At 41.4% G+C, this 27,593-nt stretch overlaps 1 protein-coding gene across 1 annotated transcript in view; it reads left to right on the top strand.

Moving 5' to 3' along the window:
• The window catches only part of GNA14 (G protein subunit alpha 14), a 161,173-nt gene that overhangs the window by 71,755 nt on the left and 61,825 nt on the right, over positions 1-27,593 (top strand). The window contains exon 2 of the mRNA XM_006730928.3: positions 17,646-17,830. Coding sequence (XP_006730991.1) covers positions 17,646-17,830 — 185 coding nt within the window. The remainder of the gene's footprint in view (positions 1-17,645; positions 17,831-27,593) is intronic.

Below are 27,593 nucleotides of genomic sequence, written 5' to 3'. Positions count from 1 at the left end.
AAAAAAAAAAAAAAAAAAGAAAAACAAAGGACACACTACTAACCCCCCTTTTAAAAGATTGGTTCCCAAAGATCTAGTAGGAAAACAGTCCTTTTCATGTATTTTCTCTCTACATTTCCTCCTGTGGGCTGGAACTGACCAGACTTTAGGAGCAGGACAAGTTTCCATGTAAAAGGGGCTCAGCTTCAGTCTGTAAGCAGCTTCAGCACCTGATGGCCTGGAGACTTAAAGTTATATGAAAGGATGGGTGGGTGAGTGTATGTGTATGTCTAGACTCTTAGTCTTTTATCTGTCACAGATGTACTTCATGGGGGAAAAGGGCAGGATAGGGTAGACAGAGGATGAGTTTATGTCAGTTGGTGGTTGACCTGATGTCATAATCACAACAAAGAAAGTTAAAAATCCTGCTGATCTGCAGGACAGTGTTTTGATTATAAAAAATTAGTGGATGAATGAAAAAACGTATCCTCCAGGAACCCAAGAAGATGCAGAATTTGAGAAAGGAGGAGGGAGAAGAAGAAAAAAACAGCTGGAGAATGTACATCAAACTGTGTGTGAGAGCATTAGCCAAGGATTCTTGGTTTGGATTGTTGTTGGTTTGTGGGCATGTAAGTTCTGCACAGAGTTGAATGAAAATACTTCACTAATCTGCCAAAGAGGTTGAAATTTTTTCCCTGAAGTCTATAGTGGAAAAACATGCATCCATATATGTTGGAGTCGGGGCAGGGACAACTGGAGACTGACCAAGTGGCTTAAAAATACTCACTGTCTTCATCAGGAAAATCAGAGCTGAATTTTCATTTCCATAGAGGATTTAAAGCAGGAATTAGGCTCACAGTATCATAACCAGTAAGGGAAAATCTCAAGTCTGAGCTTGAGACCTACTGTAACTAATATTCCAGTGTATGAGAGAGAATATGGAAATGACTGTTTTAATATGCACACATTTAATATGCACTGTAGCCTATAACTAATCTTGTTTCTCCTGTGGACAACCTGACTTTGGTGAAATTCTGCCAAGTCCATCTCATTTCCATCTCCCATTAGATTGTGTTTGGATTTCAAAGTATAGATAATGGTTGGATCACAGGAGAATATATAAAGTGTGATTTAATGGCTACGTCAAAGATATTTTAAATGCACTTCTCATTAGTACTGTCAAATTGATTTCACACTGCGGTGCCTCACTTGAATGTATTTTATAATCATGCATTTGGAACCTAGATATGCTCTGTGGTTATGGTTTTTGGATATTGATTTGAATGTTGTGACCATGTGACAGCATTCCCAATTTTCTTGGGTAATATGGCTGGTCCAGAAACACTGGCTAACTCAGAAGAATCTTAGCACGTTGAGCTAATAGTATGTACCATCCTTACATGCTTTTGAAGTTTTCTTCAGCTCCTAGAAGCCCTGGGTGAAAACAAGTACTCTTTTTAATTTGTCATTCTTTCAGCAAATAACTAAAAGTCCATTATTTCTCTAATGGGTAGATCTATACCAAAATATACTGAGACTGGAGAGTATGTCCTGTGTAAAAGTGAGAGATAGGAGAATTCTGCCGTTAATATTTACCTCTTCAACCCTGAATGCCCATTGAACCACTTAACACATACTGGACCCGGGCATGGGTATAAACGGCAGCTGGATGTCAAGCTAGCATCCCCTTGCCACTCCCACCCCCCCCCCCCCACAGTGCAGAAGGTTTGCATGTAATCATGCCAGTACATCCAACTTTGTCCACACCTTGTCAAAACATCTGTCCCTTGGCTACCCTTCAAGACTAGGGATGTACCTTCTAGTGGCATGTTTATGCTCAAGAGGATGGATTGAGGAAGGGCCCACATAGGCCATGGCAGTGGGCCCGAGACCAGTGGAATTCCAGGGTCTTAAGTGCCTGGAGCATGGATGTGAAGCTAGGGAGAGAACATGGACTATAAGTGGGCATGATCCCTTGGTCCTTTGGCCTCACCGTTCCATTGGGCAGTGAGGGAGGGATGAGGTTCAGAATAAGGCCTTCTACATTTGGAAGCTTCTCTGTCCAACTCTAAGGGTGGCACTGTGTCGAGCCCTGGAAGATGAGAATAATGGCGGAATGTTGTCTTGCTGGCCCTTTGGTTTTTAGCCAGCATGCATTTGAATGTCTGTTCTGTGCAGATTGTTAGGCTAGGTGCTGTGGGAGGATACAAAATACAAAGCTATTTTTAATCTAGTTGTGGGGGAGAAAAAGCTGAACTGAGAATAATTACAAAACAACTGAATAACAAGGGAAAATAGCCCCATAATTGTCGAGTGAGGGGATTTGGGGTGAAATGGATTATGAGAGATCACGGAGTTCAGGGCTGGCAAACTCCTGCTTCCAGGGCTCCAGCAGGTACCATAAATGTGTGATGGGACCTCGTATAAGACAGTGGGGACTAGGGATAGAATGTGGGAGAGTTTGTGTTGAACTAGTAAATGTATGCCTTATCAAAAGATTTTCAAGTTGAAAGTTAAAAAGTTGAACAAAAAGTTGGCCAAATAACATGGGGATCGGACCCCTGAATCTAAACTTGTGGGGTTGTTGCTGATGAAATTCCAGTGATGTTGCCACGTTGATGCAGAATCTTAATTGCTTACCCACATTTACTCCTAATAAAGTAACTTCAGTGAAGAAGGTTGTTTCACATAAAACATGAGTGCTGGGGCAAAAACTTTCAGGAGAAAATTCTTGAGCATCCCAGAAACAGTCCAAATGGTAGTTACGACAAATGGAAACAATGAAAAGCCCTTTTCCCTTTCATGTTGGAAGTATAAAAGGTTTGCTATGTTTAGAAAATGTGGAGGAATCCCCTAATATCCTTTAAATTTCTGTAAAATCCTACCAGTAATTATTACATCAAGTTTCTTGGAGTGTTGAGCCTGTGATGACCTTTCTCAACCAGGTAGTGGGTTGACTAGAGTGCCCCCAATTCATGATGAATTTGGAATCTGTGAATGTGAGTTTATTTGGAAATACTGTCTTGGCAGATGCAATCAAGTGAAGATGTAGTCATACTAGACTAAGGTGGGCCCTGAATCCATTATGACTGGTGACCTTATAAGTGAAATTTGGACAGACACACAGTGGACTGATGGCCAAGTGAAGACAATGGCATAGATTGGAGTTGAGCTGCCACAGACCAAGAAGCATCAAGGGTTGTCAACAACCACCAGAAGCCAGGAGAGAAGCAAGGAAGAGATTTTCCCTCAGAAGCCTTTGTGAGAGAATAAATTTCTATAGTTCTAAGTCACCCAGTCTGTGGTACTTGGTTATAACAACCTAGGAAATGAAAACAGGCACTACTTCCCTAACTTCCCCATTATTAGAAAACTCACCAACATCCTGATCTGAAAGGTTATGATTTTTGTGTCTAAATTTGTCTCGCAGATGCATTCAGTCTTCTAAACCCTCAATTTCATCTTTCCATTTCCACAGTTAGCAGCACATATCATAATACTTATTTGAATAGTGTTTTCTAGAATTAAAGTGACTTTAATTCTTAGAACCAATGATGACAGAAATGGTATTATTCTGCCTCCTTAACTGATGAGGAAACTGAGGTTCAGAAAGTTTAAGTAATTGGTCTAAAGTCAGACAGTCGATTAGTACATTAAAAATCTAGAATTCCAGGGGCACTTGGGTGGCTCAGTCATTAAGCATCTGCCTTCAGCTCAGGTCATGATCCCAGGGTTCTGGGATCATGCCCCGCATCAGGCTCCCTGCTCCGCGGGAAGCCTGCTTCTCCGTCTCCCACTCCCCCTGTTTTTGTTCCCTTTCTCGCTGTCTTTCTCTCTGTCAAATAAATAAAATCTTAAAAAAAAAATCTAGAATTCCAGGGGCACCTGGGTGGCTCGGTTGGTTAAGCATCCAACTCTTGATCTTGGCTTGGGTCCTGATCTCAGGGTCATGAGTTCGAGCCCTGCATTGGGCTCCTTGCCGGGCACGGAGGCTACTTAAAAATAAATACATAAATAAAAATCTAGGATTTCAGAAAGATAGGCCCTTTATCTCCAAGAAAGAAACACTCAAGCCAAAATGAGCACCTGGTTATAGTTATTTTGCCATAGTGCCTTCTCCATCAGTCCAAAGACAAGACCTCAAGAGCTTGTCTGTATCATTGGGGTGAAATGAAAATAATCCTCAAATGATTCTCTTGCTTCCCATCACCTTAGAGGACTAAGCCTTGTTATTATCACAGCAAAGGCAGCTTAGTGTAGAACAAGAAAAGAGACTAACAATTTCTTTCATATGTTTAAGTACAGCCTTGGAAGAGACATCAAATTGGCTTTTGGTGGAAAGTTTTTTTTCCTCCACAAGTAGGTCACTGGAGACATATGTAATTAATAGAGATAATCGCTATCTCATAGATTTTGCTTGGCTGAAATGACCTCTTTTGCATACATTTTCCCACTGTGTAACAAAGCAGCTAGTTGGGTAACATTGTTGAGCTGGTTTTATAGCAAGCTCAAAAAAGTATATCCTCCCAATATAAGAAACATGTTTGTTTTACTGGAAAGCTGGGTTTTGCTATCACTGCTGTTATAGTGGAGGTTTATGAAAAGGAAAATCTGGTTGGTGACAGATTTTCTTACCTTGGGCTAAGTAGTGAATTAGAGTTGTAACATCAGAGGATGCTGTCAAGTGTCTCTCAACCCCACTATGACAGAGTTATACTAAGGGTGATCATATACTTCATTGTCCAAGCCAGGACACATTTGAGAATGATAAAGGATGCTATTAATAATTACCTCAGGACGACAAGTATAAACTAGGGACTGGTCCTGGGCAACTGGAAGATATGGTCATTCTGGTCATTTTAATCCACCCTGGAAAGGGAAGTCTAGATAGTTTTTGAAAACCTATTTCCACAAGCAGAGCTTGATGAGTGGGGCTAGAGATTGTTATTAGTTATGAATCATTAGACTGTCCCTTGGAAATTAAATATATACATATTTAACTTTTTGGGGTATCTGTAAGAGACACGTTGAAAAATTATTACCCTAATGTTTTAGTTTTAATCATTCATGAACTAATAGTTTTGGGGAGACAGAGACTCAAAGGGATCTGGGCCTGGAGGAAAGGAAACCGAGGAGTTGGCCTTCCCCGCTTGCATGGAGACATATGCCCTAGAACTCGTGCTCAGCCTAGGCACTTACAATGTGCTCAAAAATGATTGAAATGACTCTAAGCACATCCTGAATTGGACTGTGATCTTCCTTGATTCCCAGTTGTGCACCAGGGAGGAAAAAATTTTTTTCAGAGAATGAAGACATAATAAAGATAGTTTGATGAGAACTTGGGAGTTGAGTGGGCACAAACTTGTTTGTTGATTTGGGGGTTGAGAGCAAAATTATAGCAGGAGAGGATATTTCATTTATGTTGGGAAAGGCCCTTCTGAATTGAATGGTAGGAAAGATTCCAAGGCTGTGTGTCAATCAGAATGCTAAGGAACATGATACTAGGTAACTCTTAAAATATTCACTTATTGAGTATCTACTCTATGCAGGTGTTGTCCGCAGTCCTGGGGTCCAAAGGTAGAAGAGAGTTCCTGATCTAAGGGAAATCACAGACTACTGAATACATGTAAACATATAAACATCATGATAAATGCAACAGTAGTGGGATGTAAATAGATAGTCGTAACAGGAAGAAGAGAATGAGCGTTTCTACCTGGGACTTCTGGGGATTCATGGAAAAGGTGATGCTGGAGCAGTGTGAGGACGAGTTGGACATGTTAGCAGACCATTGCAGGAGAGGAAGAAAGGCAAAAATGACATGGCCTGACTTTTAAGTGGTTGATGACCTTGCCAATATACTGCTGTGACTTAACCCTTTTGTTCTTAGACCTTTCAAACGTAAATTCACATATTTTGATCACAGTGGTGGGCTGAACACTACCGGATACCTATTTGCATATCTACTTAAGTCTGAATAAAACTAATACCATATTCTGCCAGAATGGTGAGAAGGACTAAAAGATAACAATTTTTTAACTTTTTCATCCAACACAGTGATAGTGCATTGTACTTTTAAAACCCTGCAGTTTTGGAATTCTTGTGGTTTTTATTTTTTATTTACTCTAAGTTTTTATTGTAATTCCAATTAACATGTAGTGTTATATTAGTTTCAGGTATATAGTATAGTAATTCAACACTTCCATATATCACCCTGTGCTCATCACAGCCAGTGCACTCCTGAATCCCCATCACCTATCTAACCCATCCCCCCACCCCCACCCCTCTGGTAACCCTCAGTTTGTTCACTATAACTTAGAGTCTATTTCTTGTTTTGACTACTTCTCTTGCATTTTTCCCCCTTTGCTTGTTTGTTTTGTTTCTTAACTTCCACATATGAGTGAAATCATATGGTGTGTCTTTCTCTGACTTATTTCACTTAGCATAATACCCTCCAGCTCCATCCATGCTGTTGCAAATGGCAAGATTTCGTTCATTTTTATAGCTGAGTAATATTCCATTGTGTGCATATGTATATATGTAGTTATACATATATGTCTGTACACACACTACATCTTCTTTATCCATTCATCAATCGATGAACACTTGGGCTGCTTCCATATCTTGGCTATTGCAAATAATGCTGCTGTAGTTTTCATTCTTAACATGATCCTACATGTAACAACACTTTTGTTTAAGTAACAATTTATTTTCATTTAAATTTATTTTGGGGGTGGGAGGGGATGGAAAGAAGAGCGGATCAGGGAGTTGCTGCTATTTTAGCAAGATGCTTTAGTGTTTCGAAATTGTTACCTCGTCTCCTTGCCTACTCTTATTGGGGCTTAAGGATTTTAGGTCCATTCTCTTTTAAGAGCTTCTTTATTTTCCTTTAAGTAACTATTGTCTTTGCTGTGCTCTTTCTCCTCTTTGTCATAAGAGCAAAATCAAACTTTGAGATGATGGTAACTTGTACAAGCACAAGTTTTCACTTGAGCTTCACTGTAGTGTTAGCCATTTGAGTGTAGTGCTAGCCCTTTTCTATGAATGGAAATTCTTCATGGAAAGACAAATACTATATGATTTCACTCATAAGTAGAATTTAAGAAACCAAACATATGAACATGGAGTAGGGGAAGAGAGGCCAACCAGAAAACAGATTGTTAACTATAGAGAACGAACTGTTGCTTCCTAGTGGGGAGGTGCGTTAAATGGGTGATGGGGATTCAGGAGTGCACTTCTGATGGGCACCGGGTATTGTATAGAAGTGTTGAATCAGGGGCACATGGGTGGCTCAGTCAATTAAGCCTCCGACTCTTGATCTCAGCTCAGGTCTTGATCTCAGTGTTGTGAGTCCAAACCCTGCATTAGGCTCTACGCTGGGCATGGAGCCTACTTCAAAAAAAAAAAAAAGTGTTGGATCACTAAATTCTACACGTGAAACTAATACTACACTGTATGTTAACTAACTGGAATTGAAATAAAAACTTGAAAAAGGAAAAAAAATTTTACATATTCTATCAAAGGTTGAGAGGCCAAAGTCTTATCTGTGCCCTAGTGTTATGATTTCTTGGTGAACATTTCTGTAAGAATGTGTGGAAAATGTTACTTTTCAGGAGGAATGGTGAACAGTAGAAGATTCTAAAACCATGTATGAAAATGCTTACAATTTGTCTTTTTGGAAAGTAAACCAATGATGAGTCAGAATCATAGAGCAGATAGGGATCTCATGACCCTCCTTTCCAAGTGAAATGAGTTGTAATGAAATTGCTAATATTTTACCTGTCAGCCATAGAGTTTATTTGAATAGTTTTCCATTTTTAGGGAAAAATAATTGATGTTCAGGGCATTTTCCAGAAGAGAATTTTGTCACTAACAAGCATTTGATTCTTAAGATTCTGTATATTGTGTTACTTTTCCAGAATCTTACACAAATGAGCTATTGCCACAGAATGAACAAAATTGTGTAAATCTTTATGGAAGGGTCAGTTATAATGTTTGGTAAGTAACTAAGACCTCTGGATCACGTGACCATATACAAGAGATCAATGACATAGCAATCAGTGACAACTATTTCCTGACATAAAGCAGTTAATACTGAGGGAAACAAATTTTATCGCATTTTTAAAGAATACCACATTTAAAACAACTTAGAGAAATTTGGTTGTATAGGTAAATAACTCAATTTAGAGTAAAAATTAGCCTTGTCCCATTGCATTGAACTTTTAAATACACTATGACACTTGTGAGAAGTACATGGTTTTTGATACTTCAAATCAGAAAAACAATTATTCAAAAATTTTTTGTGATTACCATTGTTAGCGTGACTTTTTGGCTTTTCCTGGAAATAAGAACTCAGAAGTCAAGTTTGAACTTAAATACCTTCTTCATTAAAATGAGGCCAAGGATGACCGAAAATGGCAGGAATTGCCATAGGAATTGTTCAGAACTCTGCTCTTCTTGGTGAGTCATTAAAGATGATTTGGCAGGCTAATGTGAAATGGAAAGACTATAAAATATACATCATCTTTGAATTCCCCCCATTGTTTTAGTCTCAGATTTTTTTTTTTAATCTCAAACTGTTTACTAAACCTCCTCACTTAATTTCTTGCAGCTTCCCCTTTTTGTTTCAGAAGCCCTGTTATTCACCTCTTCTGTTGAGAGAGCAGCCATGAACGCTGTCTTTGATTGTTTCCAGTTCTCTGTTCGTAGGACATCGCTGCTGCTTCTTTGGTAAAAACTAGCACCTCCTCTGTTTGAAAGCACAGAAGCTGGAGAAGGTGACATGGTTGTGATGGTGACATGGGGGCTGGGCAGAAGCAGACAGGACTGACTTGAATAAGTGAATCTTCATGGCATTCTAAAAATGTTTTCCCTCTAGAAATTGAAAAACAGAGCTCCTATGGGGATATTTTATTTATGCATAAATTAAATTGGGACTGGGTGTAAAAACCCATCAAGTAAATCAAATATGATATAAAAACTTCAGCATTCCTGTCCCAGGTAGATTATGTTAGTGGATGTTGCCCTCGAAAGAGCCCTGGGAAAGTGCTTCCCAAAGCGTTTGTGGGCTGGGTGTATTAAAATCCCTGGAGTTGTGGTCAAAAATGCATATTCCCAAGTTCCTGCACGAAGTCAGAGATCAGGGTGTCAGCATGGTCTGGTTCTGGTGAGCACTCAGTTCAAGGTTTCAGACTTCTCCTTATGTCCTCACATGGTGGAAGGAGTGAGGGAGCTCCCTGGGGCCTCTTTTATTAAGGCATGAATCCCATTCACGAGGGCTCTATCCTCATGACCTAATCACCTCCCAGAGGCCCTTTCAATACCATCACCATGGGCATTAGGTTTTCAACAGATGAATTTTGGTGGAACACCAACATTCATTCCGATGTCACAGTGAGAAATCATTTGGAATTTCCCCCAACTTAGCCAGATTCTGTCCGCCATCGGTATCGAGAGCAGCAAGCACCAGGACTCTAGCACTCACAGGTGCAGGAACTCCTGCTATGTGGGCTGGCGGCTGCCCAAGGTCAGCTGTGAGTTCGGGGCCAGAGTGCCCCAAGTTGAGACACTCTCCCTGGGCAGCCCTCCTTGCTGCTGAGAACTGCTCCTGCTTAAAGATTTGACAAAAAGAATTTTTTAACTCATTAATCCCACTATCAGAAAACCCCGCTATGGAACCCAAGCCTCCCTGCCTGGCTGGCACTGGGTCTCACGTGTCCTCATCAGAAAGGGGAACCTGCAGGGTGTCTGCTCCTGTGTGGGGGTGTTTTGTCTACTCAACAGACCCCATCCAGGTCCTGAATCTTCTCTTGGCCAGACAAACCTACTTCCTATTTCTTTTCAAAATCATGATCATCCTGGTTGTCTTAGTCAACAGATAACCATTCCCAAATATGGATTCCTTAGGTTCCTCCTGCGTGCTGTGTTTTAGGCTCCAGAGATAGCAGAGAAATAAAGCCCTATAGAACCAGCCTGCAGGTCACATCCGTAGGTCCACACCCTCGTCTGCCTGTAGGTCTCAGATCATTGATACCAACATCCAGAATTGTGTCCCCATTTATGTTTTGACTTACATTTTGTTCTGTTTTTGTCTTCTGTAAAGCTGAGCTAAAAGACAATGGCTTCTCACAGATGGTTTCAGAAAACATCCCAGAATATTGGAGACGGCTCTGCCCCTCTGAGCAGCTTTATCAGCTCCTTGCTTTGGCCCTTGGGGAGGCTGTCTTTACAAAAGATTGTAGGTGAACTTTAGAACAATTGGCTTACTGTTCAAATGTCCTTGGTCTTCACTTGCAAAGGATTTATTTTGCTTTGGCCTCTGTTCCCTCTTGGCTCCTAAAAAGTAACTGTTTTTTTCCCCATGAGCTGTTCTGTGTATTTAAAATTAAGCTGGAAGTTGAATCTCACATTGCTTTCTCAAATCTCAGAAAGAGTTTAGAATTTTAGTGCTAAGACATTTTGTTGGCCCCTTTTCAGTAACATGAGTTTTAACCCTCAGTTTTTTTTTTGTTTTTTGTTTTTTTTCGTACTTGGATGAGGTTCATGGGTAGAATTCCAGAGGTCCCTAGAGAAAAAAGAAGGGGAGATTCCTTTAAGTAAAAGGGCAAATTTCACAGAAAGAGGATAGTGATTTGTATGTATTATTTACCAAAATGTGATACCTGGATCACTGATAGACAGGATGTTTTCATTTGGAATATTGCTGAAGTCTTACATTGTTACAACACATGGCAAATGGTACTCGTTTTTCACTTATAACGTTCGTGTTTCCTTTCAAAACAACCTGAGTAAAAATTTTTTCTAAATAATAAAAATTCATATAGGTGGTATATGAACATGGGAAAAAAAATCACAAGATGGGTATTCAGATGATGGAGTTTTGAGAGACAGTGATTAAGGAAATGCCAGTGGCAGGAGCCTCGTAGGATAGCCTGCAGCCCCGCAAGGTGAAAGGTGCACGTGCCTCAGCCACAGAAAGAAAAAGCCTGTAGGGGTGAGTTTTAACTTGAAATAGAACGCAAATTATATGAAACAGAACACATATGGCGTATGCCAAGCATGCTAAAGTAGCAAGCTATGTGTGTTCAGTTTAACCACTTATTGAGTGGCTATTCTGGGAAAGGAAATAGCTCCTATTTAAGGGGCTGGGGAGAGGCAGAGAGCCCAGGCAGAGCTTAACAGGGAGAGACTCAGGGGAGTATGTGAGCCTTACTTGAGATGCAGTTTGAGCCAGAGAGCGAGGGGGCAGAGAACTGGTCCTGGAGCCTCTGGGGGGAATCTGTTACCAGCCAAGTGCCTTACCAAGACGCTACCCGCTGATTTCATTACAGAGGCTAGTTGTAGTAGGATGACAGAGAGCAAGAACCTCAAACTTAATGAAAGTTTAAAAGTACTTATAACCATTGTTGGGTTTTTTTTTTCCTCCAAATACTCAAACGTTGAAGTAAAAACTAAATGGGGGAAAAGAGCCAATTCCTTTATTAATATTTGGAACAGAATATGGAGATGGATTTAATTTTATTCCTTTGCCTGTCTGGTGTTTTAGCAGCGTTGGGTCCAGGAGTGAGTCCTTCCAGTCTATGGTCCCTTCTGGGTACCCCCACCTCTGCCCCTCCTCCACCCTCCCTTGTCACCTCCCCCCTCAGATAGAATCCCTTGGTAACCTGACACCAAAGTTCACCTTCCCACCAAAGGCATTCCCCCTCCCTGTGACCTAAAAAGCTGCTTCCGGAGTGAGGGCTCAGGTTGTCTTCATTATCTGCTGTAGCATGGTGATTTGGGTGGGGAACCCAAGAGAAAGTCCTCACAAAGAGACAAGAAACAAAGCAGAATAGCCCATGCTACTGACGTGATTAGGTGGGAGGTAAAAGCTAAGTCACCTAATCCTCCAGTCACCAATCATTTTCATTCTAAAACTCCTATCCTTTAGATCTTTTACTTGCACAGAACAAACAGTTGTACTCAGTATGAGTGTTGAGTTTCTGCTGAGAACAAATGCGGAAAGTCAGCTCAGATCCTTAGCTTGAGTTTCTTGGTTCCTCTGGTTGGTCCCAGTCACAGCGGTCATGGCAGAGAGAGCCCCACCTTTCCCCTCTGTTGCCCCCATCCGCTGCTGGAAACATCTCACTTAGAGCAGAGCTCTGAAGGATTCGAGATAAAGTCCCGACTGTTGCAGTGTCAGTACCAGACAAAGACTGTGCTTAAAACGATAAGAGGGTGGGACTTGACCATTTATTTGGGGAAACGCTCAGTGTAAAACTAGCACAAGGTGTTATCATGGGAAAGGCACATACCAACACAGACCTGAATTTCGACCCAAGACCCAGCACTTCCAAGCTGAGCGACCTTGGGCAAAGACTAAATAAACTATGTAATCTCTCTAGTTTTCAGTTTCCCTTTTGGACAAAGAAGGTTCTAACTGGGATATCCATGTTGCAGCTTATGTGAGAGGCAGTGGACCTCCCACCCTGAGACTCTGTTCTCTGGACCTCAGCCCCCCAGTGGAGCATGTCTTTCAATCTCTCTTTTGCCTTTAACCTGGCCTTTTATCCTCCATGTTTGGTTTCTTATTCTTCAAATAACCGCAATATAAACTGAAGAATATTTAAAAATACTGGTGTTTATCAAATAAGCTTTTATCTTTCTTTATTAATATTTAAAATCATTTTTAACATTTTCTTTTGGAAATGCTCCCTGTCCAAAAGGAAAAGTCAATGACTTTTAAAAACTTACTATGTTTGAGGCTGGTGGTGGGGTTGGCTTTAATCTCTTGTAGGTGAATGGCCTTTTTTTTTTTTTTAAAGATTTTATTTATTTATTCATGAGAGACACAGAGAGAGAGAGGCAGAGGGAGAAGCAGGCTCCCAAGGAGCAGGGAGCCCGATGTGCGACCCGATCCCAGGACCCTGGGATCATGACCTGAGCCGAAGGCAGACGCTTAACCATCTGAGCCACCCAGGCGCCCTAGGTGAATGGCCTTTATAACTAAAAAGGTTCTCTACCTTGGTAGAAATTTGGGCTGAGTCCTGAGTAATTTTTCTGGTCGCAGGGCCAAAATCACAGCTTGCCTCGAGATAGTCACATAATCTCTCCTTTCACATCAGCTTCACGGTGTATAAAATGCAGAAGGATTAGTATTTGCTTGGGGTAAGGTAGCCCTGGACCATGGGTCAAACCTTGCTGGCGTGGAAGAGAAGAATGCATGGCAGCATCTTAGACAAAAGGAGATTCAGGGACCCCAGGATCCTGTAAGAGCAGAGATCTAATGTAATCTGGGACTTGGGACCAAGTTCAGGCAGTATACGGTTCCCACAGGTCCTCACTTTATTGTATGGGATTTGGAGAGCTGAGAGTCATCATGAAATGGTGGCTTCAGGGGCACCTGATGTCATTGCAATCCTTTAGACAATTCATATCTTATTTTTATGTGATTGACCAGGGTATAAGGCCTATAAAAGAAAACTGTGGCTTCTCACATTTGTTCCATTCATACCTGCATTTTGCCATTCTTTGACAGCCAACTCTGTAGCAGACAGTATTCATGGTACCCAAATGTGTGACTTTCAAGCTTTTACCCTTACTGGGCTAAGTAGTGAAAGATCTGCAAACAAGCAATTACGAGATGGGACTGGGGTGTCCCAGGTGCTTAGAGAGCTCCAAGGGGGCTGGCCTGACTGTTGAGGGGATGGAGGGGGGAAAAATTCCTTCAGGGAAGGTGATATCTTTGGGAAACCTGAAGGCTGAGGCATCGGCAGCCCGGCTTCCAGCCCCAGCTCTGCATTGGCACCAACCTTACCTTGTTTGCTGACTCACGGCGGGCGAGTGGCATCTCTGACATCGGAAGGCAGCACCCACCCTTCCTACCTCCGGAGGTGAAGTGAGGTGGCAGTGAGGCTACTTGTGAGTACACGCACCTGTCCAAAAGTTCTTCCTGAGCCTGGCAGCTTGTGTTTGCAAGATGGTGGCTCTGCTAGGGCTTGAACCCAAACCCTATGAGGTTTGGGTTCAGTGTGTGGCTGTGAACCTCACATTTGTCTTTGTTAGACCGGTATAGCTGAGTCCTACTGGTCATGACCTTGACTTTTTTCCCTGACAAGAGTCTCTCATTAGTCTCATTGAATAAAGCCCTGTCTTTCTCTTGCTAATGGTATGGTTTTGCAGAGACTACTTAACTAATCTGAGCCCCGGGTTTCTTTTTCTTTTCTTTTTAGTTTCAGAGATAGAATTCAGTGATTCATCAGTTGCATATAACACCCAGAGCTCAATACAATAAGTGCCCTCCTTAATGCCCATCACCCAGTTACCCCATCCCCCCCCCACCGACCTCCCCTCCAGCAACTCTGTTTGTTCCCTAGAGTTCAGCATCTCTTACAGCTTGCCTCCCTCTCTGATTTCATCTTATTTTATTTTTTCTTCCCCTCTCCTGTGTTCATCTGTTTTATTCCTTAAATTCCACACGTGACTGAAATCATGTGGTATTTGTCTTTCTCTGACTTATTTCGCTTAGCATAATACCCTCTAGTTCCGTTCTCATCATTGCATATGGCAAAATGTCATTCTTTTTGATGGCTGAGTAATATTCCAGTGTGTGTGTGTGTGTGTGTGTGTGTGTACACATACCACATCTTCTTTATCCATTCATCTGTTGTTGGACATCTGGTGAGCCCCAGGGTTTTTATCTGTAAAACGAAGGGAACGGTACAAATCTCGTAGGGTGTTGCAAGAAGATAGGAGATAGTTTGTATAGAACAGCTGACACACAGTGACTACTTGAATAGTTGCCAATACTGGGAAGGAGGAATAACCCAGGAAAGGTCACAGAGAATTAGGATAAGCCTCCTGCTTGCCCACTTTTTGTGGTGGTTCCTGCTGTGATTGAAGTCATGCTGCTCACATAGCTCATGGGGTGGTTGGGAGAGGATAACCTACCCTGTTGCCCATACCTGTAGTATCCAGGTAGTTGAGGTTGGGGACACTCTTAATTGCTATCATGTATTCAAAAAATACTGCTGTACTATTCAGGTCTTTAAGAGGAAGGAAATCTGTCACATGCAGCATCTTGAGTGAACCTTGAGGACATTATGCTAAGTGAAGTAAGCCAGCCACAAAAAGACAAATACTGTGTGATTCTGCTTTTATGAGGTATCTAGAGTAGTCACATTCATAGAGACAGAAAGTAGAATGGTGGTCCCCTGGAGCTGGAGCGGGGAGTCGGGGAGTTGTTTAACGCATGTGCAGGAGGAAGAGTTCTGAAGATTATGCAACAATGTGAATGTACTTAACGCCTAAGATCTGAACACTTAAAAATGAGGAAGATGCTAAATTGTATGTCTATTTTACCACAATTTAAAGTAACTTAAATGGTTATTAAGCATGTGCCAAGTGTCAGACATTATCCTGGCACAAGGGGAGACAATGTGAGTAAAAACACACATGGCCCCCATCTCTTGTTATGGAGCTTAGGGGCTAGTAGGGGAGACACATGTCAAATGGAGAATGACTTTAATAGGCAAAAGTGCAACCAGAACATGTTGCTACAATTGGTACCATGAGAACTTCCAGTCGGGGAACCTGACTTCATTAGGGAGGCCATGAGCCAAGGCAAGCAGGACAAAGGAAGAACATTCCAGGAATATGCAGAGCATGAGCAAAGACAGTGAGAAGGGAGGATCTGCAAGAAGGCCAGTGTGCCAGAAAGTAGAGGGTGGAAGGAAGCCTATGTGAGAGGAGGCTGGTGAAGACCAAGGGGCCAGACCACACAGCCATGATGGCCGTAGTGAGGTTTGTCTTTCTTCCTGAGAAGACTGGGAAGTTAGCTGTTGAGGGTTTGAGTGAGGTTGGGGAGATAGACAGAAAAGCAGGTTTGTGTTTTGAAAGGGTCAATCTATAGGAACATTTTTTTCTTGCAAGGAAAAATCTTATCAAACGCTAACAGGTGTATCTCAACTATCCATGTGGAAAAATTGATCGAGTCTCTTAAGTGTTTCTCAGGCCCTTGTGATAGACCCTACCCTGATGTTTGCAGGGCCCAGGTAAGAGTCCACATAGAAACCCACATCCTGTAAGTTGAAATAGTGACAGATTATAATCAAGCTAACAACCTGTTATCAATCTGTTCTATCCTCTTACCATGATGAACGTATCTTCATAACTAAAATGTCAAAAAAGGTGTGTACAGCTCTGGTTTTTATGTGACTCAGGGTCAGCAAAGTATCAAAGATGATTGAATTTATCTATAATTGCACTGTCTGGGTATTCTGTTGGGCCAATGAGATATGGGTAAGTAATAAAGATTTTATAATTAATAAATCATTTCCTATTCCACAGTTTTTTGCTGCCCTTATAGGAAAATCACTAATTATATTTTAATTAAGATCTTCATGTAATTTGTGTTCTTTTGACAGAAATACTGAGACAATTTTTTTTGCACTAGATTTGTTAAAATATAATTTGAATACTGTATAACTCACCCATTCAAAGTTAGAATTTATCTTGAATCATTTTAGTTCTGAGATAGTTTCTCATTAATTTCAATCTGAAGAAATTTTACCCTGCTGGGGGCACATCAACCTGAATTGTTACAGAATTCTTAAAGCAATACAGAGATTTGAAAATGGACCACAAGTATAACATGACTTGTGGTTGTGAGTTTGGAGGAGGAGGAGCAAGAATACAAACATGGTAATGGGATTTCATACAATAAATTATCCTTTTTTACTGAGATCTAATTGGCATGTAACATTATATTAGTTTTAGGTACAGTAAATTATCACAGGGAATGTTAGAAAATATTTTAATTGCATCATAGAAATCTCTTTCACTTACACTATAACTGTCATTGTCCTTTGGAGCAATATCTCAGTCTGATAGTAATGTGAAGTCCTGGCATATTTCACTCCTTACACCTGGACATCTCTACTGATTTCAGGGCAGTAGGAATGGTTTGATACTGTGAACTGTTCCTCAGCTGCCATGTGCAGGGTCTGTGAGTTTGGAGGAGCTCCTGAACTACAAATTGGAATGGGAGGAGGAGCAAGAATACAGACAGTGGGCGCAACTGGGGATGGTGATTGATTGTGCAAGGATCACTTGTATTCGTGTGTCCAAAAGGCGGGAATTGACAGGTGAATCAGACTTTTATCCTCCTGCTCAAATGCTCTCTGAGTTCTGAGGCAGCCCCCCGTCACCGTCACTGCTGTATTGGCAGTGATGAAACCCTCAAATGTTCGGGGCTTTCAGACCGTTGCCAATTGTCGAAGGAACTTAGGACAAGGGGTGTGGGAGAGCAGTTCCCTGGGGCCAAGACAGTGTTAGTTACAAGAGCTGATGGTTAGAATTACTCCAAGGGACAGAGACACTCGTGTACCGCTAATAAATTGTGTGTGTGTGTGTATGTGTGTGTGTGTGTGTGTGTGTGTGTGAGGGAGAGAGAGAGATATAGATCAGGCCTTCCAAAGCACAAGGTACAAGATAGGGATCCCTCTGCCTGGGGTCTAGGATACTACTACTGGCAGGCCCTTTCCAAGTTCAAGTTCACCCCATCAACCTAGTCTTCGTAATACAGACCAACAACGCCAGGAGGTGTTGCCCAGTGTGCTCCTTTCTTTCTTGCCCAGTGTGCTCCTTTCAAAGACCACTGACTGTGTTTTCCCCTTACGTTGTCTTACCAGGAACTGGTGAAAGTGGCAAAAGCACCTTTATCAAGCAAATGAGAATCATCCATGGGTCTGGTTACAGCGATGAAGATAGAAAGGGGTTCACGAAGCTGGTTTACCAAAACATATTCACCGCCATGCAAGCCATGATCAGAGCCATGGACACTCTGAGGATACAGTACGTGTGTGAGCAGAATAAGGTAAAGGGCCGCAGGGGCATTGACCCTACTTGTGGATGCATGCTTTCCTTCTCTAGATAGCATATGGCTTTGGACAGAAAGATTGATGGAGTGCTTTGGTCAGAAGCCAAAGAAGCTCTGGAGCTCAAACTCCAGAAGAATGTGATGAACTTTAGCTCTGTACAGTATTGTGGTGGTCCCCAGTGATTCAGAAATGCAGGCATTTAGATTGATTTGTTCGGGTGCTGAGAAAAGGAAGACACATACGTTTACTCATACAGCTAAGATGCCCCATTAATTTCTCCACTGGCACAGTAGAAATCTTGGGCTTTTCCAGAATGCCCAATCTTAGGAAATAGTGTCATGAATGCCCTGCAGACCACTCAGAGCTATCGGTGGGTTTTCTTTCTTTATTTTTGGAGCTAAGTGATGGTTTAGGAGCGTGATGCTTATGTCCCAACTAGCATTAGGCTCTCATAAAGTACTAGTATCAAGCTGGTATTTGTTTTGGTATCACCACTGGTCATTTAAAATACAGTTATGTTTCAGGGGTACCTGGGTGGCTCAGTCGGTTAAGTGCCTGCCTTTGGTTCAGGTCATGATCCTGGGGTCCTGGGATCGAGTCCCGCATTGGGCTCCCTGCTCAGTGGGGAGTCTGTTTGTCCCTCTCCCTTGGCCCCACCCCCCACCTTGTGCTCTCTCTCTCACTCAAGTAAATAAATAAAATCTTTAAAAAAAAATACAATTATATTTCAAAACATAGGAAAATAATGAAACAAGAATGTGGGAGGAGGAGGCAAATAACAATTGTATATGGTATACTGGAAGGCAAATCCACTGGAAAATTCTGAGTTCATTAAGAATCTAGATCAAAAATAGTTTATTTAAAATAATTGATACCAAGACACAACAGGACATCATGATAAAGAAGAATACTCTGTCTCAGATGAATCTCTTGTGGGTCTACTAAAAAGAATTTAGCTGCTAAAGTGCCAGCATTGCTTTAGTGCGGCCCCCAAGGACAACTTTATCATGAACTTGTAGCAACTGTATTCATGTATATTTTATATATGGTCTACAAAGTTTCAAAGCAGTCAATCTAAGTTTTTTATTATTCAGTGACTGAATTGCATAGGAACATAGGATGCACCCAATTTTTGACTTACCTTTATATTGTGTTTGCAACCTCATGTCTTTACCACCATTTTCTTACACTTTTGAAGAAATGGAGGAATGTATCTTGTTTCAACCTTCAAAAATGTTGTGCTGAAAAATGTGTGTATGTGGGGTTTGGTTGGAGAATTAGCCTTTAGAATATCTGGTGCCAAGCAATGTAAGAGGTGCATACTGAGCCATTGGGAGTTTCTAGAAGTGACTGATGGTTCTGTGATACATTGTTTGGATACATGTATTGTATCTGATTGAAAGTGTACAATTCTGGGGCACCTGGGTGGCTCAGTTGGTTGAGCGGCCCACTCTTGGTTTCTGCTCAGGTCATGATCTCAGGGTCTTGAGATGGATCCCTGTGTTGGGCTCAGTGCTCAGTGGAGAATCTGCTTGAGATTCTCTCCTTTTTCCTCTCCTTCTGCCCCTCCCTCTGCTCATGCTCTCTCTCTCTCGCTCAGATAAATCTTTTTTTTTAAGATTTGATTGATTGATTGATTGATTTGTCAGGCAGAGAGCACAAGCAGGGAGAGCGGCAGGCAGGGCAGGCAAAAGGAGAAGCAAGCTCCCCATTGAGCAGCGAGCCCAATTCAGGACTCAATCCCAGGACCCTGGGATCATGACCTGAGCTGAAGGCAGACGCTTAACCGACTGAGCCACCCAGGTGTCCCAACTCTCAGATAAATCTTTAAAAAAGTGTGTAATTCTTTTTTAATCACTTATGCAGTTGACCCTTGAATGACACGGGTTTGAACTGTGTAGGTCCACTTACATGCAGATTTTTTCAATAAATACAGTACTGTAAATGTATTTTCTTAACATTTTCTTTAGCTTCTTTATTGTAAGACTACAGTATATAACAGATGTTCAAAATATGGGTTAATCGACTGTTATTGGTAAGGCTTCTGGTCAACAGCAGGCTATGTAGTTAAGTTTTTGGGGAGTCAAAAATTGTATGCAGATTTTTGACTGTGCAGGGTAGGTGCCCCACCTCTTGCTCGCATTGTTCAAGGGTCCACTGTACAAAGTATTTTAAAAATTAGGCCATCTGTGGAAATTTCAGGTTATTTCAGAAAAGAGGTATGTCAGGAACATCCTTGCAGAGATTTTAGTTAATCTATTTTCCTGTGTTGTAAAATGCATTTTGTTTCCCATTCATGGAGGGGTGATGGGAGAAAGCCTGGAATTTAGGGGATGGGCTTGTAAACAGATCCACTGGGAAGAAAAAGCTTAAATGTTAGTCAGTTCTGCTTACCTTGGCAACATGTGTTTGTAAAACCCAATTAGATCGAATCATCAGGGACTCTGGGTTTCTGTTTCATTTTGTTTTCCACCAAGGTCTTCTAGAGGTACTCTGAGTTTATGTTTTAAACAAGAACTTCTTTATGGGGTTTGGCGCTCCACGACTTCCTCCTTTTCTCTTGGTCTTGATTCTTCTTCAAAGGCCACTCCTCTTGACCACTAATCTGCATTAGTTTCCTAGGGTTGCTGTAATAAAGTACCTTAAACAGGGTGGCTTAAAATGGAAACACATTCTTTCATGGTTCTGGAGGCTGGAAGCCTGAAGTCAAGGTTGATTGGTTCCACCTGGAGGCTCTGAGGAAGCCTATGTTTCATGCTTCTCTCCTAGCTTCTGGTGGTGCTAGATATCCTTGGAACCCTTTGGCTTGTAAACATGTCACTCCAGTCCCTGCCTGTTGTCACATAGAGTTCTCTCCTGTGTAACTCTGTTCTCATGGCATTCCCCTCTTTGTGTCCAAATTTCCCTCTTCTTATAAGGAGACCAATCATTGGATTAGAGCCCACCCTCATCCCAAGGATGACCTCATCAGAACTTGATTATACCTACAAAGGTTTCTAAATAAAGTTACTATTTCTTTGTTTTACAGTCCGAGCAATCCTTTCCTTGCTTATTACTATTTCTAAATAAAGTTACTTTCTGAGGTATGGGGCTGGCATGAATTTTAGGGGGACATTATTCAACCCAGTACAGTCTGCCCTTTGCCCCCCCATTCATGTTAATTCCACATGCAAAATATATTTGTCCCATTCCAGCATGAACTCTAAGTCTCAAATCTAACTGAAATCTCAACTCAGAAGTTTCCAAATCTCATCATTTAAATCATCTAAATCAGGTGAGATTCTGGATATGGTCTCTGCTGGGATCAGATTCCTCTCCTGTCACCTCCTCATTTGCTGTTATCTGGCTCCCTTCTCAATGCCTTCTTTCTTTCTATTCCAAGTACCTACATTTATGCTTTGTGAACTTCCTCTTATCCCTCAAAAAAATGCTTGGGATGGACCACAGGCTTACAGAGAGGCACAAGGTTGAGTAGAAAGAACACTGGATTGGCTCTCAAAAATCTGGACTCTGTTTGTGGCTCCCCTGTGGGTCTTGGACAAGAGTCAGCAACCTTTTTCTGTAAAGGGCCAGAGAATAAATATTTCTGGCTTTCAGGGCCATATAGTCTCTTTTCTGCTCTGCTGTCATAGTGCAAAATCACCCATAAGAGAGGTGTCAACGAGTGAGTGGGCTCACTTGGAAACTCTATTTGCAAAATGTAAATGCTATTTACATTATGAGCCATACAAAAACAGGCCACGAGTGGATTTTATCTGTAGGCCGTGGCTGCGCACCCTAGTCCTCGGGGAGGCCATGTAACCTCCCTGGTCTTACATTGTCCCAAATGTTAAATGCAGACAACACATGCTCTATCTACTTCCTAAGCCAACATGAGCAAAAGGAAGTGCTCTGCAAATGGAATGGCACTCCAGAAATACAAGATTATTACTGGGGCAAATTCAAAAACCAAAAATGGACTTACTGTTTCTAATATTACTTGCTTAGGTCTTTGTTGTCCATTCCTTCTTTGTTGTTTGCCGAATAATTTTTTCTGTGAAAAATGAATTTTTCCTTTCCCGATTCCAAAGGTGAAACTGTAACAAAGTACCATGCTCAGATCATAAGATAATAAAATGATTAGTGTTCATGTATTAAATCATGAGTTTAGGAAGCATGGTACATGTGTTCTTTACCAAGTATTGCATCACTTGAAACAAATGATTAGGAGGGAGAGGAATAGAACCTTAAGGAGCTTTTTGTTTTACAGTCTGAGCAATCCTTTCCTTGCTTATTACTGACTATTTAATTCCATTATCTTGTTTTTTCAGAGGTGGGAACACTTTCTTTAAAGTATGTAGGAAAGAATTAAGTGATTAGGGAATATTTATTTATTTAAAGTAGGCTCCACACCAAATGTGGGCTTGAACGTAGGACCCTGAGATCAAGAGTTGGACGCTGTATGGACTGAGCCACCCAGATGCCCCTAGAGGGTCTTATTTTATTTTATTTAAGTTTTTATTTATTTATTCATGAGAGAGAGAGAGAGAGAGGCAGAGGGAGAACCAGGCTCCCCAAGGGGCAGGGAGCCCGATGCGGGACTCGATCCCAGGACCCTGGGATCATGACCTGAGCCGAAGGCAGACGCTTAGCCATCTGAGCCACTGAGGCACCCCAGAGGGTCTTATTTTAAATGTTAGCCATTTGATTGCTCAGCTAGGTTGTTAAAAATCTTTGCCTATTACTCGATAGGCTGCTTATGAGAGGAATTTTATCAGAAATTCAGTTCAGCATTTGGTTTTTAACCAACATGTTTTTTTTTTTTTTCAATTAAGATATATAACCTGGAAGATTATTTTCTTATACCTTGACTGTTTTTTGTTTTTTTTTTTAAGAAATGATTCATATGTGTTTGCTCACTGTGTTGATAAGCCTTAATTTTCATGAATGTCTCTCAAGAGTGTCGTATGAGCACATAGTAGAATTTATGACTTTTTGAATAAATATTACAAAAGTAATCGCTCAGTGGCAGGGCTCCTAAATTGGAGTCCGTATATAACTCATGTTTACTAGTGATGATTTCACTGAAGCCTGAGAGCTTCATATTTTTTGCTGTTTGTAGTGTGTCCAGCTTGGGAAATTCTCATTCTAGGCCTGTCCTGCAGTAAAGGAAATACTTTCTATCCTTCTAAAGGTTCTGCAGAATCTGTGTGGATGATGGAGACTGAGCATTTCCCAAGGGCAAAGGACAGCTCTGCCTGACTTCTCAAAAGCCTTTTCGTTCTGTAGTCAATGATCCCTGGAAAAAGGAGTAAGGTCTACGGGCTCTTAGGCGGCTGACTCCAGCTTCTTCCCTGCCTTCCTACTTAGGAGAGCTCTTCACTACACTGGGGTCCCCTCCTATTTGCATGTAATTATGCACAACTAATTGCAAGGGCTCATCACAAAAACGACATTTTTAAAAAGGAGAGTTAATCATTAAGCAATAAGAGGACGATTTTGTCTGCCATTCCACGCCAAGTGCCTAATTTATGATTCAGTGTTTCTAAATGTGTGAGGTCTGAAATTCCCTTCAAAAAAGCATCTTAGTCTTCCATTGGTTGCTTTTGCTGAATTCCAAGGCACAGTTGAGAGGATGGGCTTGGGCCATCCTGCCAACCACAGCTGAATTGCAGGGTTGGGGGTTGGGGGGTGTGGAACTGACTCGCAGGACCTCTGCTGGTTCTGATGCAAGTTCTGCAGGTAACAGGTACGCCTTTATCACCAGTTCAGTGTCTTGAGTTTTGGCCCCACGTCGCCGTCTCCTGACTGCTAGGTTTATCAGGCCAAAGGACGTTGGAAATAGTCCTTCTCAGTCTTGGCTGCACTTTGGAATCACCTGGGAGATTTGCTGCTGCCATCCAGGTACCACCTGCGGAGAGTCAAGGCTAAGTATTCTTGGAATGTGGCCTGACCTTTTATTTTTTTTAATTTTTAATTTTTTAATTTAATTATGTTAGTCGCCATACAATACATCATTCGTTTTTGATGAGCTTTGAGATTGACTTTTAGAAGCTTCCCCAGTGCTTCTGATTAGGCACCCACGGTTGAGAACCAACTTAACATTATTTGGAAGTGTTCAAGCCGGGTTCTGCTTTCCTATCAGTCTTTCCATAATGGGGAGGGAGACTTCCGGTAATGTTTTCCATGGGATGACCTGCTTAATCTCCACCAGAGGGTGAATTGAATGGCTGGCATTGGGAATGTTTGTTTTGTCCAGCTCAGTCGGCTGCCTTGATGAGTTTTGTGATGGTAGCATCTCCAGGTGACCTATATGATTTCAGGGCAGACTCTCTGTCTCCTTTGGGTTTGACAGGGGCCTAGCACGGCCAGTCTCAGGCCAAGAGCTTCCAGAGATTGGGTCGGGGGTCAGGGAAGAAGAAGGGGCTATATCTTAATCTCTGGAAGTCATGGCACTGGTGCTTTCTCATCCTCCTTTTCCTATTGTTTATGCAGAAATGATCATTTCTTTTTTTGGTCAGTAAAGAATCAGGGATGCAGGTCAGGTTGATAATCTGCTCAAGGTATAGATGATGTTTGAAGTAAAAATACCTTACATGTTGTAAGTGGAGATTCTACACTAGGAAATGAAGTAGTTAAATATTTTTACTCATCTTTAATAGATTATTTATTGAGATGGTAATTCTCTAGGTATACAGCTTAAACATCAAATATCCAACTTCACATTAAAGAAGTCTAGTATTTATGGGGCAGGATCAGGGGCATTCCTTTTTTTTAACGCCAAAAGGAGGTTTGATAATGCTTCATATCTGTGTGTATAGAACAACTCCACCTTAACATCATCCTCAGAAAGCAAGGGCCTGAAGTTTCAGATTGGTCTATTAAAGACTCCTGTGAGGAAATCAGGCACAGTTAAGTGAAAATGGTCAACTTCTGCCACTTTTTTATAGACAAGTTTCTCAGAGCTTGAAGTATTTTAAGACCCTCTTATTTTCTAATTTTTAAAACATCTGTTTAAATATATTTTTCAGTCCCAGTTCCTCATCCAGTTTGAAAAGTCAGCTTCTGCATGAGCTTCTGGGAACAGGGAGGCCAATGTTCAGACTTTGGCTGTAGCCCAGGGTTGCTGGTTCTCTGGCAAATGTTAAATTCAGTCTCTTTCTTTCTGTGTCCCATTGGATATTAAAAATCGCATGGTACATTTTTCTCCTTACTAAGAACTTGGAGTTCTAGCTAGTGTCATAACAACAACAAGAAATTCTCCACCAAAATCCTGGGCTGGAGTTTTTCCATTTATGCCAATAGTTCTCTGATTAAGCAGTGTTGACTTTACTGTGAAAATTGCTGTAATCAGAGCTTGAAATGTAAGAGTTTGGAAAACAGGAAAGAATAAGATGGAGAAAGAACTGGGTTTCTCCTTTACCTCCTTTATCACCATCACAGGTAAAACTAACCCCACTATCCCTTTAGCCTGGCTTGGAAGTTGAGGAAGGTTTGGGGCCAATGAGATTGATTTGGCCATTGAGATACTCATTTCTTCCCTTACCTCAAGGCTAAGTATGAACTTAGCACATCCAAAGAAATGCTTTAAAAAACCTGGTGAAAAGGGGAAATCTCACAAAGTTAACAAACAATCCAGAAACCAAACCGGAAACCAGGCCATCAGTCTCGTCGAACCTCTATTCATCCACCCAATATGTGTGAAATATTTGCCTTGAGTCTTTTGAATTGCATCCAACTTTGTTGTTATCCTAAAATATAAAGTTGAACATGTGATGTTCAAACACCATCATGATTCAAACTCTGTAATAAAAGCTAGAATGATCCTCAGTGTTAGATCTTCCTTGTTAGATCTAAAGTCCTTCACAACTGTTCCTCTTGGCAGACAGAGCTGCATCCTCATTCTCTGTTGGTAGAGAGGTGACAGGTGTGATGACCCTGAACTCTTCTCACACCTGCCTTCTCTGAACAGCCAGTTACTTCACTGATGAAGGAATGCCGTATACACGTGACAAAACATCCCTGGGTTTTTATTGGAATCCTGCCAATGGAGTCACATGTTCTGTTATTTTTGTTTTTTTATACTTTTTTTCCTTTTCTTTTTCTTTTTTTTTTTTTTTAAAGATTTTATTTATTTATTTGACAGAGAGAGACACAGCGAGAGAAGGAACACAAGCAGGGGGGAGTGGGAGAGGGAGAAGCAGGCTTCCCGCAGAGCAGGGACCCGATGCGGGGCTCCATCCCAGGACCCTGGGCCGAAGGCAGAAACTTAACGACTGAGCCACCCAAGCGCCCCTATTTTTGAATTTAGACATAGATTTTCTTATTAACTGGTTAATAAGCTCTGCAATATTATCCCAGGCAAAACATTCTAGAGAGTGTCCTGTCTGTATTAAAAGCTTTTATTGGGGGTGGGGGGAACTCAAATGGGATACAGTAATGACTCCAACAGAAATAAATTATTATTATTATTATTTTTAAAGATTTTATTTATTTGACAGAGACAGCGAGAGAGGGAACACAAGCAGGGGGAGTGGGAGAGGGAAAAGCAGGCTTCCCACTGAGCAGGGAGCCGGATGCGGGGCTCGATCCCAGGACCTTGGGACCATGACCTGAGCCGAAGGCAGGCGCTTAACCACTGAGCCACCCAGGCGCCCCAGAAATAAATTATTGAAAGGTTGTGTGTGTTTGCATGAGTGCATGCAGGTGCATAGGTGTGTTTACAAACAAACATACCTTTAGAGTAAAACCCATGTTTGTTAGAAGCCAGAACAGTTGGCTTTTTTTTTTTTTTTTTCCCCATTGACACTTCCTTTTGGATATTTCCAGGGAGCTTTGAGACATTGCATGTCATGTACTTCATCTTGATTTCTAACACCTAAAACTCTGTTGGGTTTAATTAAAAATGATCTAAAGTATTCTAAAGTAGCTCCACGTCATTACTGTTACTTTGTATTTTGCCTAAATCAAATCTTAAAATATTTTGGCACTTTCTATCTATAATTAGAGGTAAAGATATGGGTGTGTTTAACTTGGCCATTTTCAGGATCTGGTTAGGAAATTGCTTTTGTATGTGAGTGTATAATAATTTACTAAAGGTAGAAAAATGACTTTTTTAAAATCTAGAAAAACCAACTTCTAATTTTTTAACCACTTAAATAATTGAAGTGTGGTTAGTTGCAAAAAGGTTGAGGATGATCGGAACGACACTGATTTTATTTTGGGTGCCTCTGAGTTCCCTCTCTTTCTTTTATACTGAGAGCAAGGGAGGCAGTTGAATAATGAATGGCGTGTGTGGGAGACCATTGTGGTTGATCCGTGACCATCCCGTCTCCCCAGGGCCCTGAACTCCTGCCCCGCTCCCATTGTACTTCTGCTTTGTGTTGACATGGATTGTCTTCCTGTTGAGTTGTGTGGAGGCTTCACTTTAGGGTTTATCATCTTCATGATCATCATGATTTTAATCAGTTGATGTGTAGAGCCCTAACAATGTTAATAATTACCCCAAACAGGAAAGTCTTTCTTTCCAAGGTCAAGTTAGCTCCTGGTATACTGGAATGAGACAATAGCTGACATAAAATTGAATTCCTGCCCTGCCTGTCATTTACATCCTTAATAGCCTTGGGCAGATCACCAAAGCTCTCAGTGTTTTTATTTCTTTTCTCAGCTGAGGGCAATATTGGCTCCTGGTGATAATAGGAAATGTAAATATATGGGTAACCAATCTTCAAACGCAAAAAAATCATATTCTGCAATGTCTTGAACATGTTACTTTTTTCA

Source organism: Leptonychotes weddellii, chromosome 14, assembly GCF_054177405.1.
Source record: "Leptonychotes weddellii isolate Sample4059 chromosome 14, ASM5417740v2, whole genome shotgun sequence".
In the NCBI taxonomy this organism is placed as follows: Eukaryota; Metazoa; Chordata; class Mammalia; order Carnivora; family Phocidae; genus Leptonychotes; species Leptonychotes weddellii.
The sequence above is the reverse complement of the archived record's forward strand: the minus strand, read 5'-3'. Positions and strand labels throughout refer to the sequence as shown.